Below are 26,067 nucleotides of genomic sequence, written 5' to 3'. Positions count from 1 at the left end.
GGCCAGCACATTTTCAATAACATATCAGTTTGCCTACATATTTTTTGGACATGCAAGATCTGTATACTGACAACATGTAATCTGCTAACAAGCGTTAATGTGTCTTCTTCTACGGAGCGTCTTGACAGTTAGCCAACTAAATAGTTTAGCCTGTTCTGTTGCACGAGAATTGACCTGCACTTTATGTACGTGCTGTCTCTCTAAATAATTTCGTTTAGAAAATAGGCCACGAATGAGATGAGGCCCTTGGGCAAGTTTATGCATTTCGGAACGTACAACTTAAGGCTAGCTGAGTGACTTGCAAACAAATTATAAAGATATTATGGTTTATGGCAAACAATAAATTGATGAGCACACTGGCCTTAAACTACCTGCTCTTCAATATCAATCGAATTGAAACACATCCGCCACTGTAATTGATGTAATTGAACTGTAATTGGCTGTAATTGACTGTAATTGAACAACATTCTGCACATCTCAAGGTGGTGTGTGGCATGTTCAGTAGACATCAATCTAAATGCACTCCGAGTGCTTAAAATAAGTGAAAGGTCAATATTCCGCCATTTAGGGGACCAACTTATATTCAAAATGTTTGTTTGAATTACGGTATAGATGATATTTTTTTCTTGCATTGATACAAGATGCCATGGCGTTCTCACTCAAACAACTTAGTGATTGCCACCGAGTAATGCCAGTGTCAATAAAATCACATCATTTCTTGCCGCACAGCCTGCTAGCATCTGTCAAAACAAAAAACAGTGGAAAGACTCAGTGCGGTTGCTCTGTGGCTATGGTATCCTGCCTCCAAACACTAAATAGCAAGATTGAATCCTGGTGTCCCTGTTCTGACAGGATCGGAATGTTTGAACACTCACGTACCTATATTTGTAAGCATACTAAAGGACGCCAGGTGGTCACAATTATTCTGAAACCACGTGCCACAGCGTCCCTCATATCCCGCTTTGCATGTATGGCACGTAAAATTTCAAAAGTAATACACAATTCAGGGAAGAAGCCATCAGCTACGTGAAACTGTGAAAGCATTTTGATTGATATATCTGAAGTGTGGTAATGCTCAGATGTTATATTTTCTGCAAATTAACATGACTCTACTTCTGCACACTGCCAGGTATGAATTTGTGATTTGTGTCACTGCCACTTGGTGTCCCACACCTTGCACCGCCTGCAGTGCCTGTTGCCACACCACCCGATATGCACTGGCCAGTGACCACTCTTCTCTGCGGACACTCCAATTTGCACATTATCATCCATGTTCCCATACTACCTTCATGCTTCCTCTTATGACTGAGATGTTGGTGTCCAATAAAAGCCTCAAGTAATCAAGGTTAAATTACAATGCTAAGACCGCATTCACTTCCAAATTTCTTTCGCTGCATTCTGTTGCTGCCGCTCACAGGTGTCTCACAATTCCAACTGACAGGAGTTTGCGCATTGCGGACATAACTCTCTTCAACAACATTCTGCACATCTTCCAAAGCAATCGCTTTGGGTAGACACTTTTGACGATAAACATTCCATTGTATGAGAAAGGTGGAAGTTCCGCATAAACGGGCACCCTCTTCGACCAATTAGAAAATGATTACCTGTAATAAGTTTCTTAAGGTATTTTATTGGTAAATAGGTTGTGGCCCACTTCTCAGTTCCACGAGCCACGTGAGCAAATTATTCACTGAACTGTCTATAGCTACATAACCAGCAACCTGATGATGATGATTGCATTTTATTGGCGCAAGGGCATCTAAGGCCAAAGAGCGCCAGGACATGTGTCTTGATTTAGCAAAATTATGATTTAAAAAGCGATTTAAAATAGAGGCTGTATAGAGGCCTATGCATAAGATAGATCTATAGATATTAGTGCATCAATTGTAAAAATAAATACTAAAATAAATATAAGGCCTTAAGTGCATTGGCTACAGTTACAAAAGGTAAATTATTGTGCATAGTCCGAGTCCCTTGCTGTACAATTCTTGCTTGCGCAAGAAGTGTGAGGGATAACAAGCAACCTAACCTGAATCATGGTCAGAAAAACTGAGTTAATAGTATGATAGGTTCTACCTCGACCTATCATACTTTAATACAGTACTACTCACAAACGATCAGTACAAAACTTTGTGTGTAGAATGTCTAAGGCTACAATTGAGAAAGACTGCTTTCATACTCAAGAGGAACGATGAGCAAGGCACGCATGTTTTCTGTTCTGTAATGTGAATTTTGCAAACTTTCAGATCTCTAACTACTTTTCCACTGGATCATGACTGTGGAAGCACTGGTCAATTCTCTTTAACACTGATCAGATAATCGATGTACCTTTAACAAGAAGCTTTCATATCTTGTTTTGTGTCAACCAACTTGTTTCCTTAGGATGAGCAATGAAGTGCTAACTACAAATCTAACAGCAAATTATTTAAAGTAATGGTAAACAGTTGTAAATGGCTGTCATGATTACACTGAATTAATATTGTTACATTAAAACAATTTCCTAACCCCGCATTTTTCCTTTACTTCACATGCAGAGTTGCGTACTTTTGCAGCTCTCTGATTCACAGCGCTTAGACAGTGGGGTGAAAAGTTGTGAAGAAAATGGAAGCAAGGCACAATAGATCGTGCATGGCAAGCATAAGGAATAATATGTGCGTGCAGGCATGCAGGAAGTACCCTTCACCAACCAAAAAGGTTACTGTTAGCATCATACGTTTCTTTGAAGCAGCTGCATCAGAAGCTGGAAAGACTGTGATGGCTTTGCGTCTGCCGGGAGACACAACAGACAGCTTCACAATATGAACAACATGAACATAAATGTAAAAAAGGTGGAAAAACAGCTGCAGATGAGAGTGATCAATTGCTGCTTGTTTAGAAGTGTCACAAAGAAGCAGCAGTGAAGGCTTGGGAATTTGCTAAGCCGGGCACAAAGCAGCACCTACAACGTTCGTGTTTTCTTTCTTTCCGGTGGCACATGACTAAGAAATATCTTTGTTGGTGTTATGTGCAATGAATGCCTAGTACAGTTGCTTTCATCACACTCAAACACTCTGCTAATGTCCTCTGAAAGAGTGCTTAGTTGATATTTACAAGAACTAAATTTAACATGATAACGTTTAATGTGAAGCATTTCGTAGATTATTTGCTGCCTCTGGTCAGTAGTACAACGGAGTGACACAAAGTGTGTCAAAAGCAAGCATGATCCAATTGCATCACCAATATCTCATTATCTCATACCTGCTTAGGAACAATTCCGAACGTCATTTTCGTCATTAACGTTTCTTGGTATTCATTTGTTCTTCCCCAAGGCTACAATTAAATTCCAACGATGTAGTCGCGATGAATCCGTAGATGCAATCTAGTAAATGCCTTAGCAAAGCCAAACAAAGGCCACAAGAGGTGTTCATTTAATGCTCCAGCCATTCACTAACTAATCCCGCCTATAATACTACTCAATCGACAATATTTTTTTCCTTCGTCATCCATCTTTCAAACACAGTGTCAACAGCAAAGAGCTTATAGTACTACAAACACCAGAGACTCCAAACAAGCTGTGATAAGATAAATTGCTTTACAGGCTACAAAAGGCTTCTCGAACATCCACTAAAACTTATTACAGCAATCATAGAGCAATAACTTTTTAGCTATCAGTTTTAAAAAAAGGTCCAGTAGCTGCTCTTTTGGTAGTTGCCTATATGATTATTTTTATTGCTATTAATTATTATACAAACTCTTTATTATAATATATTGTTTCACTATTGCGATTACATCAACTAGCTAATACTTTTCTCAACAGAATTCCTTCAATACTTTTTCCTGAGCCCGAAACTTCGATCGACCGGGTGTGTCACTTAACTTGGGCCAAACTTGGGCAAATGCTATGTAGCTAAACAGAACCAAGGTAATGTTTGCCGTCGCTTGGAGATACACAGGTTATGTTTTGCATTCTGCCTAATTTGATCATTAGTCTTAATAAATCTACTTCTCAACTATTACAATTAGATGAAAAGTGGCAATGAGAAAATTGGAGAGCAGCATGAGAAACTCCCGATACAGCTTTCTGTTGCTCAATACGTGCTATATAAAAATGTTTTCCCGAGCGTGAAAGATGCCTGCGAATAGACGCAAAGTACCTCGAGCAGCCAGTCGCGCGGCAATTTTGCGTGTACTCACGGGCTTCTTTCACGCTCGGAAAAACGCTTTTATGTAGCACGTATTGAGCCACAGAAAGCTGCATAGGGAGTTTTACAGTGAAGCTGTATATATCTAGGCGAAACGTCCGTCCGTGGCCCCTCGGAGCATCTACGCGAACGCGCTCCTGCCTCTGCTCACGTGTTCGTCGTCGTCGTCTTCTTCCACAGCCAGCTCCGTTGCCGCTCATCATTCCAGCGTAGAATTTCGCTTCTCTTGTGCCGTCTTAATGGGGAGGGCCCGTTCGCGGGGGTATGAGCCATTGCTTAGGGGGTATGAACCATTGCTTAGGGGGTATGACCATTCATTGTCTTACGTGACAGCCAGATTTAATAACACAGGTTATACGCGAATGTGTGTGCGTACCTATCGTCGCGATGGCCACCAATAAGGACAATAATATGTTCGTACCTTAGTCGAAAATTTTGTGTCACCTCTGTGTCATGCGCTAAACAGCTTCGCTGGTCATCCACCATCACAGAGTGGAATGGCTCATGAATTTTTTTCATGTTGTTCTACAATTTTCTCGTTGACATTTTTGATGTGACTGTATGTAATATTTGAGAAGTTGAATATTTCATGAAGAATAATTATGTAATTAGGTGGAATGCAAAAAAAAATATCTGGGTATCGCCAAGCGACGGCAAACATTACCTTGGTTCTGTCCAGCTACGTAGCATTTGCATATTTTGAAATTTGGCCAGAGTTAAGCGAAACACCCTGTACAGGAGAGCCTACTATGCCATCTAAAGTAGCCATGACGTCGCACAGCACCAGTTAGACGGCTAGCTGTTGGTCGAAGTAGGATAAATTGCTTGCATATTACAGAAAGATGTGTAACCTTTCCTACTGCAGTGTTGCAGGGGACAGCACAAAATGCGTATGCATTTAAGTGAAAGCCACTAAGCGCACAATTTTCTAAATTCAAAACTACTAGAAGCACACCAAGCGTGGATGTTTTAATTCAATTTACTAATAACCATTTTATTTGTGTTAGGTAAGTTTATTATGCACTTGGTAACCACATCTGCTAAAAAGGCAAGCCACAGCATGCAATGTTTGCTCGCCATTAATAGTAATCGGATGGAGATTTCCACCCTCGTTGTGCTTCTCGCGATCTGGATTTGTAAAAAAAATGTGCTTTGTGGTCTTAACATGATGGCACCAGTTTTGGTGCCGTCTCCCATAACAGTGCACTAGGAAAGCTTACACAGCTCGCTGGAATATTCCTGCAGTTTAAACTCCTCTGAAGTCCTCTTCCAACAATTTAGCCTCCTCTAAACTACACTCTGCCGCATCGCGGCTACATTGGGTGTTATAGTAAGCTTCCGAATAGAATTGTAACCAGAAAAAAAAGTTGTCGAACAAATCGGCTAGCAGTTAAGGAAGTGTCTTTGGCAGGCTCAAATTCTTTAGATAGCTTTCCCTACTACCTCTATATACAGGCTTAGACAGATATAATACTTGATTTCAGGACCTGCATATTAAAATTCCACCACATTAAATTCATGAATGCAGTGATATTATGCTTGAAGAGAATCAAATATGGCTCAAATATGCTGCTCTAACTACGATAGGCTACAGTCGCTGCAAACGACTGAACCCCGAACTCAAAACTACACAAGTTGCACAAAAAAAAAGCTAACAAGTATGCTCATTAAGGGTGATGGAGCAGGTATGAAGCAAGGACGCTTGAAGAGGACACTTGAGCACAATTTCGCTGTCTTTCTGCTCCCAAAGTAAATGTATCTAGTGAGGTTAAATATAACACCATAACGTTACGTTCAGGTGCGATTCTAATTGCAAAAAATGATGCGCACATAACATACTTGAAAATGTAAGCACCACTTCCCCACTCAAAAAAATGTGCACCACATCTGAGTTCACAATCTGGACAGCTGGAGCTGGAAACAATGTAGTCCAATTACTAGATATGGTAGTCTGCTTCTACATCTCTCTTAAGAACTAAAACTGATTATCAACGTAATCAGTGGAAACCCTCAAGGTGGAGAGAAGTAATTGAACGGAAAATGAGACATCCACCCAATCGTAGCAATTGCTACAAAGGAAACCCTTACGGGTTTCTCGAAAGAAAAGCCTCGCAGTTGAAGAAAAATTCGTCTTGGTCCGGGACTCGAACCCGGGACCACCGCCTTTCCGGGGAAGCCGCTCTGCTATCTGAGCTAGCCAGGAGGCTAGCCAAGGCAATTGTTTGACGTAATAGTTCAGCGGAAGCCCGCTAGGTGGAGAGAAGTAATTAAATGGAAAATGAGACATCCACCCAATTGGACTTCGCCCTGCCATCTGCTAGCCGCCTGGTTAGCTCAGATGGTTGAGCGGCTGCCCCGGAAAGGCGGTGGTCCCAGGTTCGCCAGGGCGAATTTTCTTCAACTGCGAGGCTTCGAGAAACCCATATGGGTTTCCTTTGTAGCAATTGCTACGATTGGGTGGATGTCTCATTTTTCATTTAATTAATACTGATTGTGCATTCTCCCCGCCTCAACATTCGAATTAAGCCTAGTCACTCAAATTAACTCTTGAAGGTCAAAAGCAGTGCACCAACAGCACAGTCACTAAACACGTTAGCAGACATCACTAGTGATAAACGCCTGTCATTAGATGGCAGTAACAATACAAGAGCTTGGTGCTGACACTCCCCGCGTCTCGTTAATATGGGTGAGAACAAACTATGGCCAGAGAATACCTCAAACTTGAAGCCTCGGCCCTCAGGGACAGAGGCCCTGCGACTTAATGCACACGCAGTGCCGATGGAGCAGATCTGACAAAGCCACCACTCCCACTAGTGGAGTCAGTGAGGTCGTAACCAGGCCTGTTACAGTGTTTGCACCGACGAGGGATGCCTAGTTCTGTGAACAAGAACAAGGTGTTGGACTTCCAAGTGGCAATGCGGCTCACTGTGTTGATATTAGCGTAGAAGCAGATTTACATTTTCTAGAGAAGCCTCAGTTGTGTCACTGCAGTGCTTTTTGGCAAAGAAATTTTTCATGCCTTGTGTGCGTTCCGCAATGGTTACCGACACATTTAATCAAGTGTCCATTAAATATTGTAATCTCACTGATCACAAAGCTTAGCGGTTAACTGAAAATCGAACGGTTGTGCTGCTTTACACTCATGTTATCTAAAGAAGGGCAAAGTTGCAAAGTTTTCATTGAAACTGTGTTGAGGTAACACAATGAAGTTAAAATTAGAGGTAGCATTTCCAAGAAATCACCTTTGCAATTTCGGATGGATTATGGTTTTCGTCGTCATCTCGCATGGCGTGTTGCTTTGGTGTACTGCTTCAATAGAAGGAGGAGTGATTTGAACATCGAAACTATTGCAAACGCATATGAGTGCACAATTTTAAGAGAGTGCACCACTCATTTCAAGCTATTAACAACTCAAAGAGACACTAAAGGCAAATATTAAGTGAATGTGCACTGTTAAAATATCCATTCCAGAAACCTCACATCCCTCGTTTCGTGTCAAGAGAAGTCTTAGTTTAGGAGAAAACCACGTCTGAACGGTGCGCATACCTTCAGCGCAATTCAAATCGCCCACTCCTGAGCATGAAATGATGACGTTGCATGCGCCATCACCGCACTTTACTGCCATCGGTAAGTAAAACGGCGGCCGACAGGCAGCGTTGCGGTCTTTTGTGCATAACGCAAACGCGCGGCTATGGAGAGACCGAGCCAAGACAGATAGTTGGATTCGCCGCTGCAGCTGCTCTTGGTCAAGTGGCGTGTACCTTTCGGGCATCCCGCGACATCACATCGACGTGGCATTCTCTGCTACTTGCAGTTTGTGTGAGTTTCGCGAGCCGACAATACCAGCGTAGCACTACGCGATAAAGACACTACTGAAACGCGAAATCGCAGAGTCGAGTGAAAGCGAAACCTTTCGACCATCCGTGCTTTGTCAAGGATAACGTCAATGAGTTATTTTTTGCTAAAAATCGAACAGAATTGAACAAGTAGCACTTTCTTCCACCTTATAATGCGATGCAATTACCTTTTTATTACGAGTGGATCAGTACTCTTGAAGGCATTATAATCAGCGCCTATGTCATCGGGCTAGCACCTGAACATCGCGGGGTCTCTCAAATCGTGCCCTGCATTTACTACAATTTCTCGATTACTATAGCTCTGGTCGCGATAATATTGGCACCTTAGACGTTCTCGAGCATTAATCTATCACCTCAGCTTGACTTAATATTTGCCTTTAGTATCGCTTTAAGAACTACTGGCAATATTAACCCTTTATTGATAAGTGTGACATTTTCTTCCCAGTTTAGGTATTGAGTACGAAGTTTCTGGCTAAATGCCTTCAGCCAACACTGAATGACATGCAGTAAGCGTCATTTGTTGGTTTATAACAAGAACACAAGACAAGTAAGATTATGTTTAACACGCGACTTGCTTCCTTTTCAAAGCACGGTCAGAGGAGATAGACGGATGCAAGATCTCCGGCTGCAGTAGTGTCACACACGTAATGTAAAGGAAATGAAATGTACACTTGTGGTTCACATATAACGAGAGCTGTCTGTACAAATTCCAAATATCGGTGGCTTGGGGTGAAGCAGATTCTGCCTGGTGTTTTCCCCTTATTGCGAAAAAACATTACGCCACAGAATTTTTGTTTTCATTTTCGTTGGTTATGCTTATTCTCGACGTGTTTTGTACATTTAGATAGAAAATAAACGTTTCGTTCTGGTATATATAAGTTCCGTCATTAAAGGGTTTACTATTTATGCTAGAAATAACGTATAAACACCTTAGCCTTTGTATAAATCAATTAAATAGTATTCCCTTTGTCTGCAATTCAGTGACGTCAACTTTATTTTAGTATACCTCCTTGAGAAAGTTTATGAAGAGAGCAAAGGTTAAAAAAAACAATGCTTTTGGTGCCTAAACAGCAAACTACAATTTCACGGATGCTGTGCAGTAATCATTAGTAAATTCCAGGCTGTCTTTTATCAGTTCTAGGCTACATAGTTAGGCTGCAAATAAATTCCTCACTGGAGTATCTTCAGTAGAAGTGTCATGCTAGGAGGGAATGTGTGTATGATGTAAGTTAACTGGGCTTGAACACTACATACTACGGGACTTCATACGTTGGTGGTGGACTGCAGTCTTGTTTCTAGCTCAACCAGTCATGTGAACTTGCTTGCTACAAGTGTCTCAATTGCATTGGCACCACAACTTACCAAACCTCTGGGAATCTGAGTATATTTCAAATTGCTGCAAAGAAATTTGTTATCCAGAAATAAAATTCTGGCTATCAGACCTTAGCGGAATGGTGGTTGCTCCTCTTCAAAGCTCCATTGGATTATTCACATGTGAAAGAGTAGCATCATGAAGGTCCGACAGCAGGCGGAAGTTTGGCAGTTGGTATTGTTTTACTTCTCATACTTATGTTTAAGGCTACATAGAGCTGTAAAGAAAATGTCTTGCACCTAAGTATTTGGAAATGCAGTATGCTTTGATATTAGATGACTGAATTAAACGGTTTACGCTATAAAAAAAGTTGGTATTGTTCACGGAAGGAAACACGATCAAGTCAGCCAAGCAAAGTTAAGCCAATTATGGCGTAAATTTCCCATTTCTGCAACTTCTTTCCGCGAGTCGTTCTGCAGTACTGTGAAAACTCATGGAATCCTTACTAGATCTGGTGCACGTGTACATATTTTTTGTGCTTTGACACATAAAATTTGGCATTTGACCAAGCGCAGCAATTCAGTTCTGTGTTATGAGAAATAGGCTACTGACAGCGACTTTTGACCTGTCAATATAGGCATACAGCCACAAATTTCACAGATATCGTTCATAAAGTCACAATCAAGATTATTTTATCAGAAAGTAGGTATTGCCTCCTGGTTATGTGATGCGAGTTTCTCAGCTTTAAGGTATAAGCTATGTCGTCTAAAGGAAAGCAAGTGCAATATGAAAAATGTAAATGAGGCTGCTTGCATTAGATGTGCGCAACCTTTCATTTAAACTGAAAATAAGATAGATGATTCAATTACTCTGACTTGAGGAACCTTTTCAAAATGTGTACAAATCAGCAGGCTACTTTATTTACTTATTTCTACTATTATTTACTTATTATTTACTTATTATCTACTAACAGATCTTGATACATAAACAGTGGTCTGTAGCCTACAAAGCTTTGTGCTCTGTACTCAAACAAAATGATGCCACTGATACTCCGCTGTAACTCGAGAGAAATTTGTAACACCAGTTTCAGCCTCAATTACGATTTTTATCACTGGTAAGTCATCGTTCTCCATCACACAATCAGCGGAGTAGGACCAATAGGAGAAAATTTTATCTCGCCAGCCCCTACCAAATGACACTGAAACAGAAATAATTTTGATGACATCCACTGAATCAATTGTGATAAATTGTGTTGGATTTAAAAGAAACAGTTAAATACCTACCAATTATTAAAAGAACATTAATTATTTAAAATTATCAGTGTTTTTTTTTTATTTCTGGGATCGAAAATTTAGTTTACTAAATGAAGGATAAAGTATACAAATCATTCACTTAGCAAATAATAATTTCACAATTCTGCTCACTGCATCTTTTAGACATCTAAAGCAGACAAAGTTCGTATATTTTACAGTGATTTTAACTATACCATCCACTTGTAAGTAGGACATCTGCAGACCTTGCGCAAATACTGCAACAGGTACACATAAGCTTCAAATCAATAACATCACCTTTGTCCACTTTCGACCACCTGATAGTTTACTACATAATTGTGATATCTTTCTTGGTGCAAAGTGCAGGAATCCTAAAATTTGTGCTTAATTTTTCGGCATCTTTGGCTATTTGTATTAAGTTAGAGGCCCTGAATCAAATTTTTCCTTCCAACATTCCAGAGAATTTAGCTTTTGCCATATATAAATGCAAAAAAATCCATTCATTCAGTGGTTGGGTAATGAGAGAATTTCTGCTTTTTACGGTGAAGTAGATATACCCACTAACAAGTCTAACATCATTTACAGTTAATCCCACAAGACTATTTAAAGCTGTTCTTTTTTCGCTCCTCTGACAAGAAGGCAAGTTTATTTGTATGTCGTGTAAAGTGTAGCCAAATTAAATTTAGAATGTGACCAAAATGGTTTGTTAATGTAGAAGCTAAAAGTTCGATCTTGCATAAGATCAATCAAACAGACATCTGTTGTCATCCCCTGTAGTAGAACCAGACTTTTCTCCTATTATACCACTGAAAATTCCGTTATTCTCGCACAAAATTTTCCACTAAGCCAGCCTTCGCGATGCTTGAGCAGAATCTTTGGCGCAAAACGTACCTGGCTTGCCCTGGTCTGTGCCCATCCGCGTGATTTTGAGTTTCTCTGCACGCTCCTCCAGCTGCCTGCGCTCTTCATTCTCCTGCGGCAAAGAAATGACATGGCAAATGTCAGAAGGCCACTTTATCCAGCAGCCATCCTTCCAGATCAAATATGAAAATCAACATAAATATGTCTTTGCGAAAATCTACAAGCACCTCCACTGAAACTGATACCGAAACCTCCCCCATCATGATATTCTTGTTTATCAAATACTCTTCGATATTTGAAGAACAGTCGAATATCTCACTGAAGTCTCCTCTCTAATCCAATCTCGCAACTCGACCCCCCCCCCCCCCTCCATTTCCCAGAATATATGGATACGTCTAAATACAGTGTTCATATTCATAGCTGAAGTGCAGTGCTGAAAAGCGGTGCTCCAGAAAGTTTTGGACAGGTAAGCAGACAAAGTAAAACATGTAAAAAGAATCATCTACGTAGAACTATGTAGAACGTAGAACTACGTAGATCTACGAAGATAACTGCAGTTCACCGCTACGGTTTCGGTCATTGCAGGGATGCGCACTTTCGCGGTCTAATTCATGAAGTTACATCTCGTAGAAAAGGGGGAGCGGGCGATCTTTTATGGGTGGTCAATGACTCAGGATACTGCCGTACTGCACTGTTTACATATGGAATGCACATTGAATGACACGGGACTGTTAAGCTGCCCTGCTCTAGAGACTCAAGCATTGTGTCAAGTCATTACGGCTTACCTTTTGTGCCAGCTTGACTTTTTCGCAAAAGTTGTTGAAGATGTGCAGGCACTCTTCGACAGAGAAGCGGCTCTCCTCCTCGCAGAAGTGCTCAGCAAGCCTCCGCGAGAGCTGCCCAATTTTATCGAAGCTCGAAGACAGTTCACTCAGCTGCGCCTTGGCCATCTGCTCGCAGGGTCATCAGATAGCAATGAGTTTCTAGTCCGTTGAGAGCCCAGAGCATAGCATTACACTGCTAGATGAGTGGGGGAAAATGAAAAAAGTCCCAGTTTTGCCCGAAAGGTGAAGCATCATTGCGATAGCAAATTAGTAAAAAAACTATACGGAGTAAAGATAGTAGTTTTATCGGCTGTGTAAACTTGGACACATTCGCTTACTAACTGAATTAACACGGTGTCAGCGCGCACAAGCAAACATGAATAGATCACACTCGATGACCGCATACAACAGCTGTCAAAACTCCCGCCAGCAGCAGCGAGCGAAGGCTCGTGCGGTATATCGCTTCAACTTAAACTGAGCGGCGAAAGCACAGCGCATACAAAGGTAGGAGCCGTGTTGCAGATCGCTTTCAAGATACGGTGCGCACAACAGCCCGGAGCCGCGCAAGGTACAAGTGTAGGCGGTTGTCGCAGAGCAGAAGCCGCACCCCCTCCCTCCCGCGCTGCCTTCCCGCTTTCCTCCTTTCGCCTGCGAGATTCCAGTTCTCCTTGCGCCACGGTCGCAAGATACACAATCTGAGCAACCATTCAAGGGAAATAATAAACAAATGTGCCTACATATTATTGTTACGAAATTCATGGTTCTTCATTATATTAGCCCCCAAAAAACACGCCCTAAGAACTTTGGTACCCAAATATATCAAGTGAAGAAAATTTGACATGCAAATCTGAAAACTTCCATCACATGTTAAATTTTGCAGTAAGTTGAAGTTTTCTTTATCAACCTGTGTTGAATCCCAGGCGAACACAAGTTCTGCTAAATGCCACATGCAGAGTACGCGTTCTTACGGTGACAAAGCCACCAAAGTGTTGCTTGAAGTCAGCGTCGCCTTGAGGAAGATGCCTCTCGAGCCTTTCAATGCCAGTAGACAGCTGTTTCACTTCCGCCCGCATGCCATCCAGGGACAGCCTGTAAATGACAAACAATGAGGTTGCTGCATTTAGGACATTTCTTGCATTCACAAGAACAAATATAAACAAGCTAGATGATAAACAACCTAGATTGTGCAGAAGATTTTGTTTAATATATATTCTAATGTAGTTTACAAAATGTTCTGCCTCAAAAGCTCTCTTTCCGGAAAACCCCGCGCTCTCCTACCTCAAAGCCAGGCTAGAGGAGAGCCCCCCGCGTGATGTCGTCGCCCCTCGAGCCCGGCGGTGCCTCCTTGGGCGCGCGCTTGATCACGTGGCCTCCAACATTGAGCGCGCCGAAAGACGGCGCGGGTATCAAGGCACTATTCTTTTCGGGTCACCCTCACACGCTTTCCCTCGCACCCACAGCATAGAGCCCCACAGGCCGCTCATTTTTATCGCACTTGGACTTGATACGAAAAATTACTGTGACGCCAAAAATGCGCCTGGAGTGGTCTATCATAATAAAAAATTGGAACAGCCACCTCTGTGCACTAAGGTATAGCGACAAATGCTCCAAGGAATCAATCTTTGTTTAATTTTCAGCAATGTGCTCTCCCTATAAGCGCTCATTTTCACCTTGCATGTGTTTTGCCTTCATAAGTGTTTAAGCCTGCCTCGAAGTTTTACACATGACACAGCAGTGCTCATTGTTTTCACTGCAAAAATGTGCATGCTCGCGGCCCCAACAATTCGATGCACTATACCCGCTAGCATTGTCAATTCAGGCAGAAGCTTAGGGACTAATGGCAAACATTTCCAGCTAAAGACATTACGGCTGACGACCGGCAGCAATTTAAGGATCTTGCGTTTCTTTTCGTGATACGTTGAGCTATATTTTATTTAAATTATCACAGCCTCTACTCTAGACACTGCGCTCGTTTGCTCGAGTGACCAAAACTGTTCTGGTTCCTCTTAGAGCACACGGAGCTAAAATGCACCCATGTACCTGGAGCACTGGGCCAGATGTCGGAGGTCCTTGGTGAAAGACAGCGACTGCGCCTGCTCCTTCTCAGCGATTTCGACTAGGAAATGAAGAAGTGTCATGCGTGGCTTGTTCGAGCGTGTCTCGAGCAGCTTCGGAAGCGTATTCAGCCGGAAACCGAATGCGTTGCCCGCGTAACTGCCCTGCAATGAGAGATTGATAATGCTGAACTGTGAAAAAAAAAACAATACTCTCGCAACAATCAGAACATATTGCAGTGGATTAGATGCTGCCACCTCGGAAACAGCACTTCCTTTCTTTGAAAGCCTTAGCCGCCATGTATACTTCATTCCCTGATAGAGTTTTGATTTGAGGAGCATAGCAGTTATTTTGCACGTCACCAACTAACACCATGCCACAACAATTGCATTCAAGGGAACCCACGTTAGTTCAAATATCTTGAATTCGGGGGTATTACGTGCCGAAACCACCATATGATTATGGGACATGGGGGACTCCAGTTCTTTAAAGTGCACCTAAATCTAAGTACATGAGCGTTTTTGCATTTGGCTCTGATCGAAATGCGGCCACTGTGGCTGGGATTGAAACAGCGACCTCGAGCTCAGCAGCGTAACGCCATTGCCACTGGGCTAGCGTGGCATGTGAGCACACGTTAACACAGTTTGAGCTGCAGGTAGTTCAAGTTTCACCTTTATACGCATGTTCCCTTGCAGCAAATCACGAATTCACATTTTATCCATGGCACGGTGCTAGTGTTAAAACCCTGTCATCATAAATCAGGAGAAATTAGTATCAAATAATGAAGTTATAAAGCCTTCATTGATGGAGCAAAGTGATGAAATTGAAGAAAGAAAAAGCAACAAAGAAAGAAAGAAAGAACTGTGAATGACATTACAAGTTGCACTGGCTTACATTAAAAGCTGGCAATTGAAGAAAAAGCAAAGAAAATAATTGTACGTCATCTTGGTTCATAAGGACTGTAAGGTGGTTCAGTAGATGCATTAACATAGACAAGGACAACAAATGGCTAACAATTGCGCAGAAGTTTTGAAGCGTGTATTAAGATTTGTTCGCTGCAATATCACTGCTATATCCTGTTTCCTGCATGGTGGCCTACTATAATTAGGCCTAGCAACAGTTCGTACACCCGACTAAAACAACGTCTGTAGCATTTATTGATAGTTTCTAGCACGTTACCTGAGTACATTCTGCCATAGTGCGGCCCTGTTTAATTCATTTGTTTTTTTTATATTAATTTCTTTGAACAGTTGCGGTATGCAATCTTTTTGGTTACTGAAATAGCTATACCAACTGAAAAGTTGGTAGTTGATTATCAATTATGAAAAGTAATACAATCACCAATGTAATGCGTTAGTTATGCAAATTTTGTTGCTTTTATCTGCTGATGTATCTGCCATCTACATATTGAACAAACAGCGCAGACAGACAGGAATAAGGAAAGACGACAACACGTCCTTCCTTAGTCCTGTCCGTCTGCGCTATTTGTTCAATATATCGATGTTCAACCAACTAGCACAAATCAGCACTCTTGTATGTGCCATTCCGGACAGCTCTCGAAAGGTTAATGTGTTTTTCTTACCCAAAGTAATCTAATTGCAAGTCGAGCCTCGTTATAACGAAGTCGCATGGGTCACGAATGCGAGTACTTTGGTTATATCCTATATTTATTATAAGCAAACACGCAGATATCAGCGAAGAATACAGTGATCAGCTCTATGCGAAAGAAATGCAAGCGGGGTGCCTCCGACAGGCCAGCAAAGGGTCTCCTGCGGTTTTTAATGACCAGTCGGCAGCTTGCAATGCTGATACGAGGCACGGGAACGACAATAAATTATACACGCGCTCTGCACCGCCGCGAAGACGATCGCTGTTATCGCGCTGGATCGTCACGCTAGCTTGCGACTTCGATCAAACCAAGCCGAGCCGCTGGTCAAAAAGAGTGCGTGCGCGTCCCGTATGTTCTGTTTCAAGTTACTATTGGCGAGTGCCACTGGCGACAGACTTCGGACATGGAGGGGACCGCACGTGGGTTTGAACTCCGCTACTGCGACCCTTAATTTAACATGTGCGTCTGACCTCGCACTCGATCGCCGATAAGGTCTCCGAGTGTAAACATATTGACGACGAGCTTCTTGCGACGGCTTGTCAGCAGCGACTCCGCTGTCCTTCGGCAAATTTTCACCCCAGCCGCTCTGCTTAGGTCAGATAGGCTTAACCAGCGCTGCCTTGTCGGAAGTGGGTAGCAAAAGTTGCGGCCTCGTGCCTAAGTCGACATGGCAACAACTTTGTCCATGGCCGCCATGCTTGCGGCATCGCGCGCAAAGTTCATTGTGAAACACCGTGCCGTGTCAGAAATTTCGGTTGCAGTTATACATTAATGCTAGGGGTTGGTGGCCGTGCCGCAACGAAGTACAGTTGAAACTCGATTTAACGAAGTGATGTCATTGCTGGAATTATTTCGTTAAACTGGGAAGTTCGTAACATCGGGAAGGATTTTTCGGTCCTTCGAAATCTGAAATTGTAACGTAGCGACACCCATAAGCTACAGCGGCATTGTATTTGCCGCCAACCCACGCCTGCGTGTGTGAGAAGCCCGCGAGGGCGGCCCGAATTGCTTATGCGATGTGCGATGCAGGCCAGGTAGACGGTCACGTGAAGTTCTGACACGCTGCCGATATTCAAAGACGTGGGCGCAACGACCGTGATTAGGGCGCCTAGATGTTCTAACGCGAGAGCGTTAGAGCGCGCGCTCGAAGAAAGGCCCGTCAGTATCAAAATTAAAAAGAAATCGCTGCTTTCTTTATTCAATTACTTCAGAAAAACTTCCTTAAATCGGGTTTGGTGGCCATTAGTTTCGTTAATTCGGGTTGATGACAACATTGAACCATATATGGGTACCTGCCTAGGGAATGGAAATTTCTTCATTAGATCGGGACCTTCGTAAAATTGGGCTTCATTAGATCGAGTTTTAACTGTATGAATAATCGTGCAGGCCGGAGAAATCAGGCGTCTGAAAAATCGGTCGGTGACTTATTGGCATCCTTGCTACCATAATATAGTTGAAGGCATGTGCAAACCAAAATTTGCTTCGTCCTAACCGGTACAGTGTCAAATCCCCTTTTTCGATTTTGTTACAGCATGGAATGGGCAATTAAATTAAAGCATGACTAAACAAATTTTATATTTACTTTTTTACATCCGATAATTTGTTACTACCGTATTCGTTATATTGAGGTTCGACTGTGCTAGCTGTTCATTTCTATGTACAGTCATAAAACTTCACACAGAGTATATCGATAAATATAGTATTTACCTATATGAAAGTTAGTACAACCACAATATACTCTCTAACAGAGGACAAGTTTTTGGACTTGAAGCTGTCAGCATGATGCTTGCACTGCTTTGCTAATCCAACACAATGTATGCCTTCAGGGCTTTGTCAGTAACAGGTACAGTTCACCTTTCTTTCAATTGTACCCCAGACACGCTAGTAACCATGAGGTTGCAGCCATAACAATGCAGGCAAGATTATTGAAGACTAGAGGTGGAGAACATTTCTCCAGGGTTCACTCTTCCTAGCCTTGTGAGCGAGGCCAAATTCCTGTCCCGAGTTTTTGATCATCTTGATATGGTTATTTAATTCTCGCATTCACTTGCACTTAGCTTTGTTGCTTTTTTTTTTCATTTCTTGCAGTTTGCTCTCTGTGGTAATCGTCTTTCGGGCTCTGGTATATCTAGAATTGCGAAATGCTATTTACCTTCGACTTCGAGATCAGCCGTACAACGTCACAGCCACCAAGCTACCACGGCGGGTCCTGTCTAACCCCCGAAACATCTCATAATATAGAAACAACAAAAATTAAATTAGAAGTATAGAAAATATTAAGGAAAACAATATGCTGGTTACGACTGGGACACTATTTTCACACATCTCCTTCTTGCTCTCCCAAAGCCCTCCTGGTGCATGATAGCTTATGAAGTATTAATAATAACTAGTGTTTTGACCTAAACATCGATCTAAACATCGATCTAAACGCCGATCTAAACGCCTATCTAACTAGTATTTTCAACTAACCTAACCAGTATTAAGGTTAAAGTGTAGTTAGAGCATACATCGTAACCGTTTCACAGTATTGCAAAAGCACGTGTACAAATGTTGAGGTTTGCATAATCATATTTTGAAAGTAGTGGTAGTGAGCCTAATAACTCAGTCCGTTAGCTCCAGGGGACGTATTCTCGGACGGTCACTTTCGGGGATATCACTTTCATTCGCTCTGGTTGGCTGATTGAGCAATACCGGTTCAGCTGATTGGCTGGTTTAAAAAAATTGCTCGAATCATTCAACACGCCGTGTACTACACCAGCGCGAAAGTGACTGGTATCGCCGAAAGGGATCCGTCCGGGAATACATCCTCAGGTAAAAAGAATTAGCAGAGCAAGTGACTAAATGACACATACTACAACACAGCAAGCACTGAAAGCTGCACTGCCACCAGACACATCCAACCTAACACAAAATTAAGTTGTGGTCTCGTTTACCGAGTTGATGAAGTTTCCGGTGATGAGAATGAGCTTGAGGAACTCCTTGAGGCTGCGATTCGTGAGTATCTCCTGGCAGACGCCAATGTAGTTGTCTAGCTGGGGCTTCAGCGACTCAACGCTGGGCCTAAACTCCTCCATCTGCAGCATGCCATCCACGTAGAGGGCAGTGCAACCGCAAGTCGCCCAGCATCAGGAAAAACTGCTCCGCCTGGCCCAGCTTGCTCCGCTCACCAGTGTACGACCGCAGCATGCTCAACTGGAAGACGGCCAGCGTGGAATTCTATGTGTACTAGATTTTTATCTTGTACAAACAACAATCATCTTTATATGCTTACCTGCCAGCTGAGCAGGTTGGCAAGCGTTGATCTTTACAACACAGTGCGAAACAAAAAGATGGTGGGAAGAACACATGACAGCGGTTTCCAGTGTTTTTTCCAACCGTCATTGTCCGTTTCTCGCTGTGCGTAAAGATTAATTTTAACAAGTTTGTTTCTACTTGAGCGTCATTAAGGAAAAACAGCAGTAGAATAAGTTAAGAATATGAAAACTTTCATTTCCGTCGAGTTCACAAATATGAACTCCACACCTGAACAATATTTAACATATGGGAATGAAATCATTTCCGCATGCCGTTTACTTGAAAAAATGTGCCGTTTCAGGAATTTTTACGCAAATCATCACAGTTAAAAACTAAAGATGACGCACTGAATGAGCACATTCTGACCCTGCTAGCAAACACCTCAACGTCTTTTTTTTTTTTTGGGGGGGGGGGGGGGGGGGGGGATTTATTTTACCAACCTTATGCAAATATCAGACATTTTTTCAGCGCAGGCCTGGTTAGCGTTTTAGGATGCACGCAACGTACAACACAATAAAATAGTGATTCACATCACTATTTCATTGCTTCTTGCGATTCTGGGTCACGATGCAGTCGACATCCAATAATTTGACCTTAATGGGACCGACGCCATTGATCCTATCGAGTTATCTGAAGGGCCACAATAAGAAAGAGACCAAAAAATCGCCTGAACAGACCAGCTGTTTCATTTCGCAGAGACTGCCCGATTCCAGCACGGCCCCGAATCCAGTGCGCACCCAGTCTTTACGAGTTCAAAGGGTAAAAAATTTGTAAAAAAATTAAAACTAGCGTATAAATGACGGTAGAGTTCCTAAACAATGCAGAAATCGAACGCGCGCCTAATTTTTTCACGAAAAGGTAAAACTAGTGAAGTTTATTTAACATAATGTAAATTGTTAACACAATGTCCAACGGCGTCACTCTCATGCAACACTTTAGTGTTGTCTAATGATAGCTTGCACTGACGTCAGTGAAAGGAATTCTTTGATTTAACCGCTCACTCTCCCACAGTCGTTGCAAGCCCCGCAAGACGTGTTGTCACATGATATTTCATGCACACATGTCGTGTGTTGTCACAAATATCATGCACACATGTCGTGTGCATGATATTTGGTTGTTCCAACCGCAGTGACACCCGCGGGAGAAAAAAAAACCGACTAACAGCAACTTCTTTTCATTACCGAAGATCGTGGAGAACCAGTGCGAGCGCACGAAAGCGTTGAGCACGAAAGCGTTGAGCACGTAGCGGCGCAGCCTATGGCTGGCGCGCATTAAACGTGCCAACTTAGACATCGAGATCCACAATCTGCGAGTCTGCGGCGCACACTTCATTGCAGGTAAATATAATTCCTTTCGACTTTGACAGCGTGATAACGGCGATATATAACGAAAGGTTAGTTTTGTAACTTTGTTCATTTCGCGTTCTTAGGGAAGCCAGCTAAAGTGTTTGACGAGACGGACCCTGACTGGGCTCCGTCGCTTCTCCTCGGCTCCAGCGCCATGAACACGGATCCCTCACGACACCAACACCTCGAAAAACGACGCGCCGAAAAGCGGCAAGCGGACGCCCGAAAAGCGGGAAGCCGAATTGCAGGAACGGCGTGCCGAGGCTGACGTGGCAGCGACAGCGATCCAGCCGTGTGCCGATCGGCCGTTCTCCCCGCACCCGACTGGAGAAACCGACCAGCTGAGAGACCTTGAAAGTGAAAAAAAAAAAAGAAACTCCGCGCTTATCTCTCCAAGTAGGAGCACTTTGTGTTCTCCGAGCCTCCTCGCCGACAAACTCTTCACCCAACCATTCACAGGCGCACTGTGTAGGGATCGACGTTCTCACACAGTTGAATTATTTCTTTGTACCGTACACGCGCAGATCCAATCAACTGTGTGAAGTAGTCCTCGCAAAAGAGCCGCGCAGTTGGAAATGCCGGCATGTCCACGGAAAAGACGAATAGAAGCCTGTCACGACACAGAGAAAACTACTGCTCGACGGATTCTCGCAGCGCGCGCGCGCGTCAGACTAGCGACAAGCGGTTCGCAAACGTGGCGGCTGCGGCAGCGAGCCCGCGGATGTGACGTCACGTGCAAGCTATGTATATGGAGCACAACATGTCAACGTCCGTGCAGTTCAATGCGCTAATATATACAATATAACTGCGCAACAATGGCCCACGAGATTGTAGCCCACGCCGGCTAATTCGCACTGCGAAGTATGCGATTCCAGGGAACACGGAAAACACCTAACACGGATTTGTTGCCGCTAGCTTTAATTGCCTGTAAAATAACTTATCTTTTGAATGAGCTTTTGTAATCAAGATTGAAAGCGGCGCGTGGTCGTCGCCATCATACGCGAATTCTGTCGCCATCTAATCATGACAATGGCAATGACGCTGGCTCTGGTGGCAGGCAATAAGGTTGTTGCGAGCACCGAGAACGCGTTTTCAGGCCAATTTTCCTGGGAAAATGCGTGCGTTAGAGACGAGTAAAATATTGTAATAATTCACGGAGCTGCCATCATTGCTTGAAAATCTTCCCATGGCAGGCTTCTCATGGCAGGCCGAAAAAAGGCGTTTTCGGCAGATGACAATTTCTTCGACGCATTCACTGTCCTCTAGAGCCGCCAAGAACGATTGCTGCAGTCATGTGGAGTCACGACTGGGTCACCATCTGGGGGCCACTCGCGTTCGTGTTGACCAGCCAAGTTTGAGTTAGAGCACTGCACGGGCCGATTTTTTCATTAAAAAATGAAGAGAATGAACGGAATTTATTCTAACGGCATAAACAGATGTCATATGCTAATATGAACACCATTTGAGCCGTCTGAACGCAAATACCAGCGCGCGAAGTAATGAGAATGACCCTGCTGAGCAATATCGCCAGCAGTTTCCAACGGCGCGACCTTGATGCGGCCCAATCCACTTCTATCGCCGCGCCGCCACAGTATTTGTTCACGTCGGGCGCCTCACTGCAAAGTATACGCCGCCCCATGCCGCTCGTCCCAATCAACCGTATTCTAGTACACTCTAGCCGAAGCGCAGCCACGGCCGGTCGTGAGCGCAGCGCATGGATGGATTAAATGGAGACAGAAAGCTTCTCGTTCCTCCATGGTGCAGCGTAATGCGCTGCTGCTAGGCGGCCGGTTCAGAACATGCGTACAATCATGGATGGACGCAGTGCCATATTTCAGCCGCGTGACGAATTATCTAATCTTACCAGTCATCGTTTTACCAATTCGCCTTTGAAGAATCAGCAAGTCGCGAACGCGCTTACACCGCGCTGAAAGCATTCATTACATTGATTTAGGTAAGGAATACAATGGCATCATTTGTTCTCAGGCTACTTCGGTCTTCCTGGACTTTTACATTCTGTTCAAACAGCGCAAAATACGACGGAAGAAGAAAAGGGAAGTACACAGGAGTAGCACTGTTAGCTTCCAGCTGCACTGGGGCAACAGGTTTTTCAGAGTCGAGATGAGCGAGGAAAACTCGCTGCACGTTACATGCACACCACCAGAAAGTCCGAGCCCGGCCCGGGCCCGCGTCAAAATACCCGAGCCCGGCCCAGGCCTGGGTCAAAAAGCACATGCCGTGCCCGAGCCCGTACAGTGCTCTTGTTTGAATCATCTCGTGAGGGCCAATTTCAGGATGGAATAAAGAAAGGTTTGGCCCTTAGGCGTATAGGCGCCGGCCTGGACCTTCTGCCGGGATTCAATTAACCAAAAAATCGAATCAGCCGGAGCTTAATTAACGAAAGTCGACTGTATAGGTGTATACAATTGTAAATGCAGCATTTTAAGGAAACGTACCTCATCTGGCTCTGGCAGTATCTTTTGCAACATCCGCAAGCGTTCCGAGCCGATTTCCTTAGATTTGCAAGAGCGAATCATGGAGACAATTTGTTCAGGCCCAGACTTGAACTGCTTGAGGAAGATGCAGACGTTCAGGCTCCTCTTCCCATCCAGAAGACTGAGCTGTATTCAGGCATCATGAAACAATCGTCACTTGGTAAAACAAGAGCAACGCGGTTAATAAAGTACCGACATGAAAATTGCACCTTTATTTATCTTCAATGATAGAAAAAATGTTATTACATAGTGCCGTTGTCCAATTCGAGATCATGCTTTGTATTCGTAAATTCTAGCAATTTCTTTTTTTACTTTCTGGTTCCGCTTTTAGAAATCTAATGCAAGAACGCACTAACTTTCCTGATGAACTATGGTAGCTGTGGTTATGCCATTGCTAAGGCACATTCACAGAAAATAGTGTCTCTTGCTCTCACAACAATTTCTTTGTTTCAAATAGTGTGACAACCTTTTCATCTAATATAAAAATCTTCATGCTCTGCCGGTTTCCTTCATCTGAGATTTACCTGGCAAGAATTCGTTGGCTTGTTGTTAGACATCACGTATATGGAAAGAACAATAAGAAGAAGACATTGCACAGGTTTAGAATCAGTAGTTTAAATTCTGGACGCTGACTTACCAACGCTGGCTCCCGTCTTTTTTTCTTGTCTGGGGGCACCTTTGGCTGCGCTGTGGGGGCCGTCTTTTGACAGAACAGCTCTTCGACCTGCTTGAAGTTTAGCTTCCGCTCAACGTCTTCGTCCTGCGCTTCCTTGGTGACATCACTCCAGATGCTCTTGCCCCCTGGGAGCAAACGATGTGTTCCTCTCAAGGACAGAGTACGTACCGATATGGACAGGGAATCATATATGTCTGTACCATGAAAAAAATCACAGAATGAACAACGATCGTTGCCGAAATTCAAACACAACCAGTGCAACATTTGCTGCACTTCTGCGCACAAGGCCTGAGCGACTTCTCAATTGCCACCTCATTACAAGAAAGGCTCTACAGCAGCCTCCAGAAGGATGGGAGGGGGGGGGGGGGGGGGGGTGAGCGTTAAGGTGCCGCAATGGCTCAATGACGGCTCGGGCCTCCACAATCACCCCTATCTGCCTGTGTCCACGATGTCTTCCCCATTAACAGTACAAGCAAGACGGTTTTTTGTTTTTCGATTTTTTTTAACATATGCTGCACTGATACCTCTTTGCAGTGCGTAACTGCCAGGCAAGACACCATTCTGTCTTAAGCTTATTTTTACAGCTATTTACGTCATGTTTATATTGTAACCAACAGTTACGACAGCCGTTTCTATGAACACTAATTTATTCCGGGCGAACCTGTGCCCGTCAACTAAACAGACTGTACACTCAACAAAAACTTCCCTCGAGCTTCGCTTCTTCGAACGTCGTTCTCTTCTTCGTCGCCTCCTGTCGTGTGTCAGTCGTCCGATTCTCGCGCACTAGCCGCCGGTCTGTCAGCACATGGTGTGGGCACGTGCGGCCCAGCGTTGCCTTGCGGTGCCTTGCTTGACGCTTGCGGTGTGGCGGCTCTTTGAAACAGTTAGGATGTGGCGGTCGTCTTTTTTATTCTCGCAATGCTGGCGGCAATATACAACATGCCAGTAACCAGCTTCATTTCACATTTGCCCAAGTTGTATATTATAGATCAGCATGCGCATGCACTGCGACTTTTCAAGCGCACTCCGGGGCCCAAAGCAAGGCATGACAATGACACAGCAATGCAGTGCTCTAGGCGACGTAGCTATGTTTCGAAATTTGTATGGCCGCGCGGCAATTTCTTTTATTCTTTTTTAAAAACTTTAATAAATTAGTATGTCAGTTTACCAGCTACGACTTCGATCGCCGGGGAAGCGTGAGGCCTTTCCGTTATAGCTGCCACATCCGCCGAGAAGGTCCATCGCGTATGCCGCCAGGCTTGCCACGTTGCAAATGAAGAAAATGTACGCTGGTTACGAGTAGCATGTCCTTCACGACTGGCACAGACCAGCGAAAAAAATTGGCTGCATATCTGCTTGCTTCGCTGCAAATGACGTCGAAAGATGATAGCCTTCTGCCACCCCTGATATGTAACACCCTCTATTCACCCCCCTCCCACCCCTCACGCTCTTCCCCTCCCATGATGGATGCAATGGAGGTTTTGCTGAATTCAATTAAGTTTCCTGCGTTCACCCTGCTCTCGCGCCATTTGTTGGGACCTTTTATTACTGTTGGCTTAAAGCCGGCTACACAGCCGCGGCTTCAGTCTGCTTGTTTTTAACGCGTAGCGTCTCTTCGACACCATTTCAAAGCGTTGATTTTTTTCATTTGCAGCGTTTCATTTTTTATTTCTCTCTCTCTCTCTCTCTCTCTCTCTCTCTCTCTCTCTATCTATCTATCTATCTATCTATCTATCTATCTATCTATCTATCTATCTATCTATCTATCTATCTGTGTTTCTCTTTCTTTGTCTCTATTTCAATGTCTCTCTCTCTCTCTCGCTCTCATTTTCCTCTTTCTCTCGCCCATAGCAAGTTCTGTTACAATCGTTGGTACAACACAATCATATGGTTCCCATAAATGCATGTTCTACAAGCGTGAGTGTCCGGCAATAAAGAAAAAAATAGCCTAGTGGTTATGACTGCTCGCCTTCGGGCCGTGGGTACCCGGGTTCGAATCCCACCTCGCCAATAAAGCATTTTCATTAATTATTATTTATTACTCTCGCTCTCTGTCTGTCTCTTTCTCTCTCTGCACCTCCTCTCCGCATGCTTGGTTTTGGCCGGACGGTTGAATCGAGTGACAGACAGGCAGACTAAGTTTTTCGCGTTTAGGTAGCTCAAGAAAGACTATCGTCTTTAAAAATGCGGTCAAACATGCGGTCAAACCCCTTTTATTGCTTCTTACAAAGCGGCGTCCGACCACCATTATGGTCACCCTCTGAACTATGTCGTCATTTCTGCTGC

At 43.6% G+C, this 26,067-nt stretch overlaps 1 protein-coding gene across 1 annotated transcript in view; it reads right to left on the bottom strand.

The window, feature by feature from the left end:
* The window catches only part of LOC119449828 (inverted formin-2-like), a 148,223-nt gene that overhangs the window by 72,680 nt on the left and 49,476 nt on the right, over positions 1-26,067 (bottom strand). Inside the window, 9 exon segments of the mRNA XM_049665458.1 lie at positions 7,424-7,490; positions 11,513-11,594; positions 12,268-12,432; positions 13,275-13,395; positions 14,347-14,525; positions 18,904-19,071; positions 19,073-19,162; positions 23,067-23,231; positions 23,743-23,906. Coding sequence (XP_049521415.1) covers positions 7,424-7,490; positions 11,513-11,594; positions 12,268-12,432; positions 13,275-13,395; positions 14,347-14,525; positions 18,904-19,071; positions 19,073-19,162; positions 23,067-23,231; positions 23,743-23,906 — 1,201 coding nt within the window.

Source organism: Dermacentor silvarum, chromosome 4 (genome assembly GCF_013339745.2).
Source record: "Dermacentor silvarum isolate Dsil-2018 chromosome 4, BIME_Dsil_1.4, whole genome shotgun sequence".
Classification (NCBI taxonomy): Eukaryota; Metazoa; Arthropoda; class Arachnida; order Ixodida; family Ixodidae; genus Dermacentor; species Dermacentor silvarum.
The sequence above is the reverse complement of the archived record's forward strand: the minus strand, read 5'-3'. Positions and strand labels throughout refer to the sequence as shown.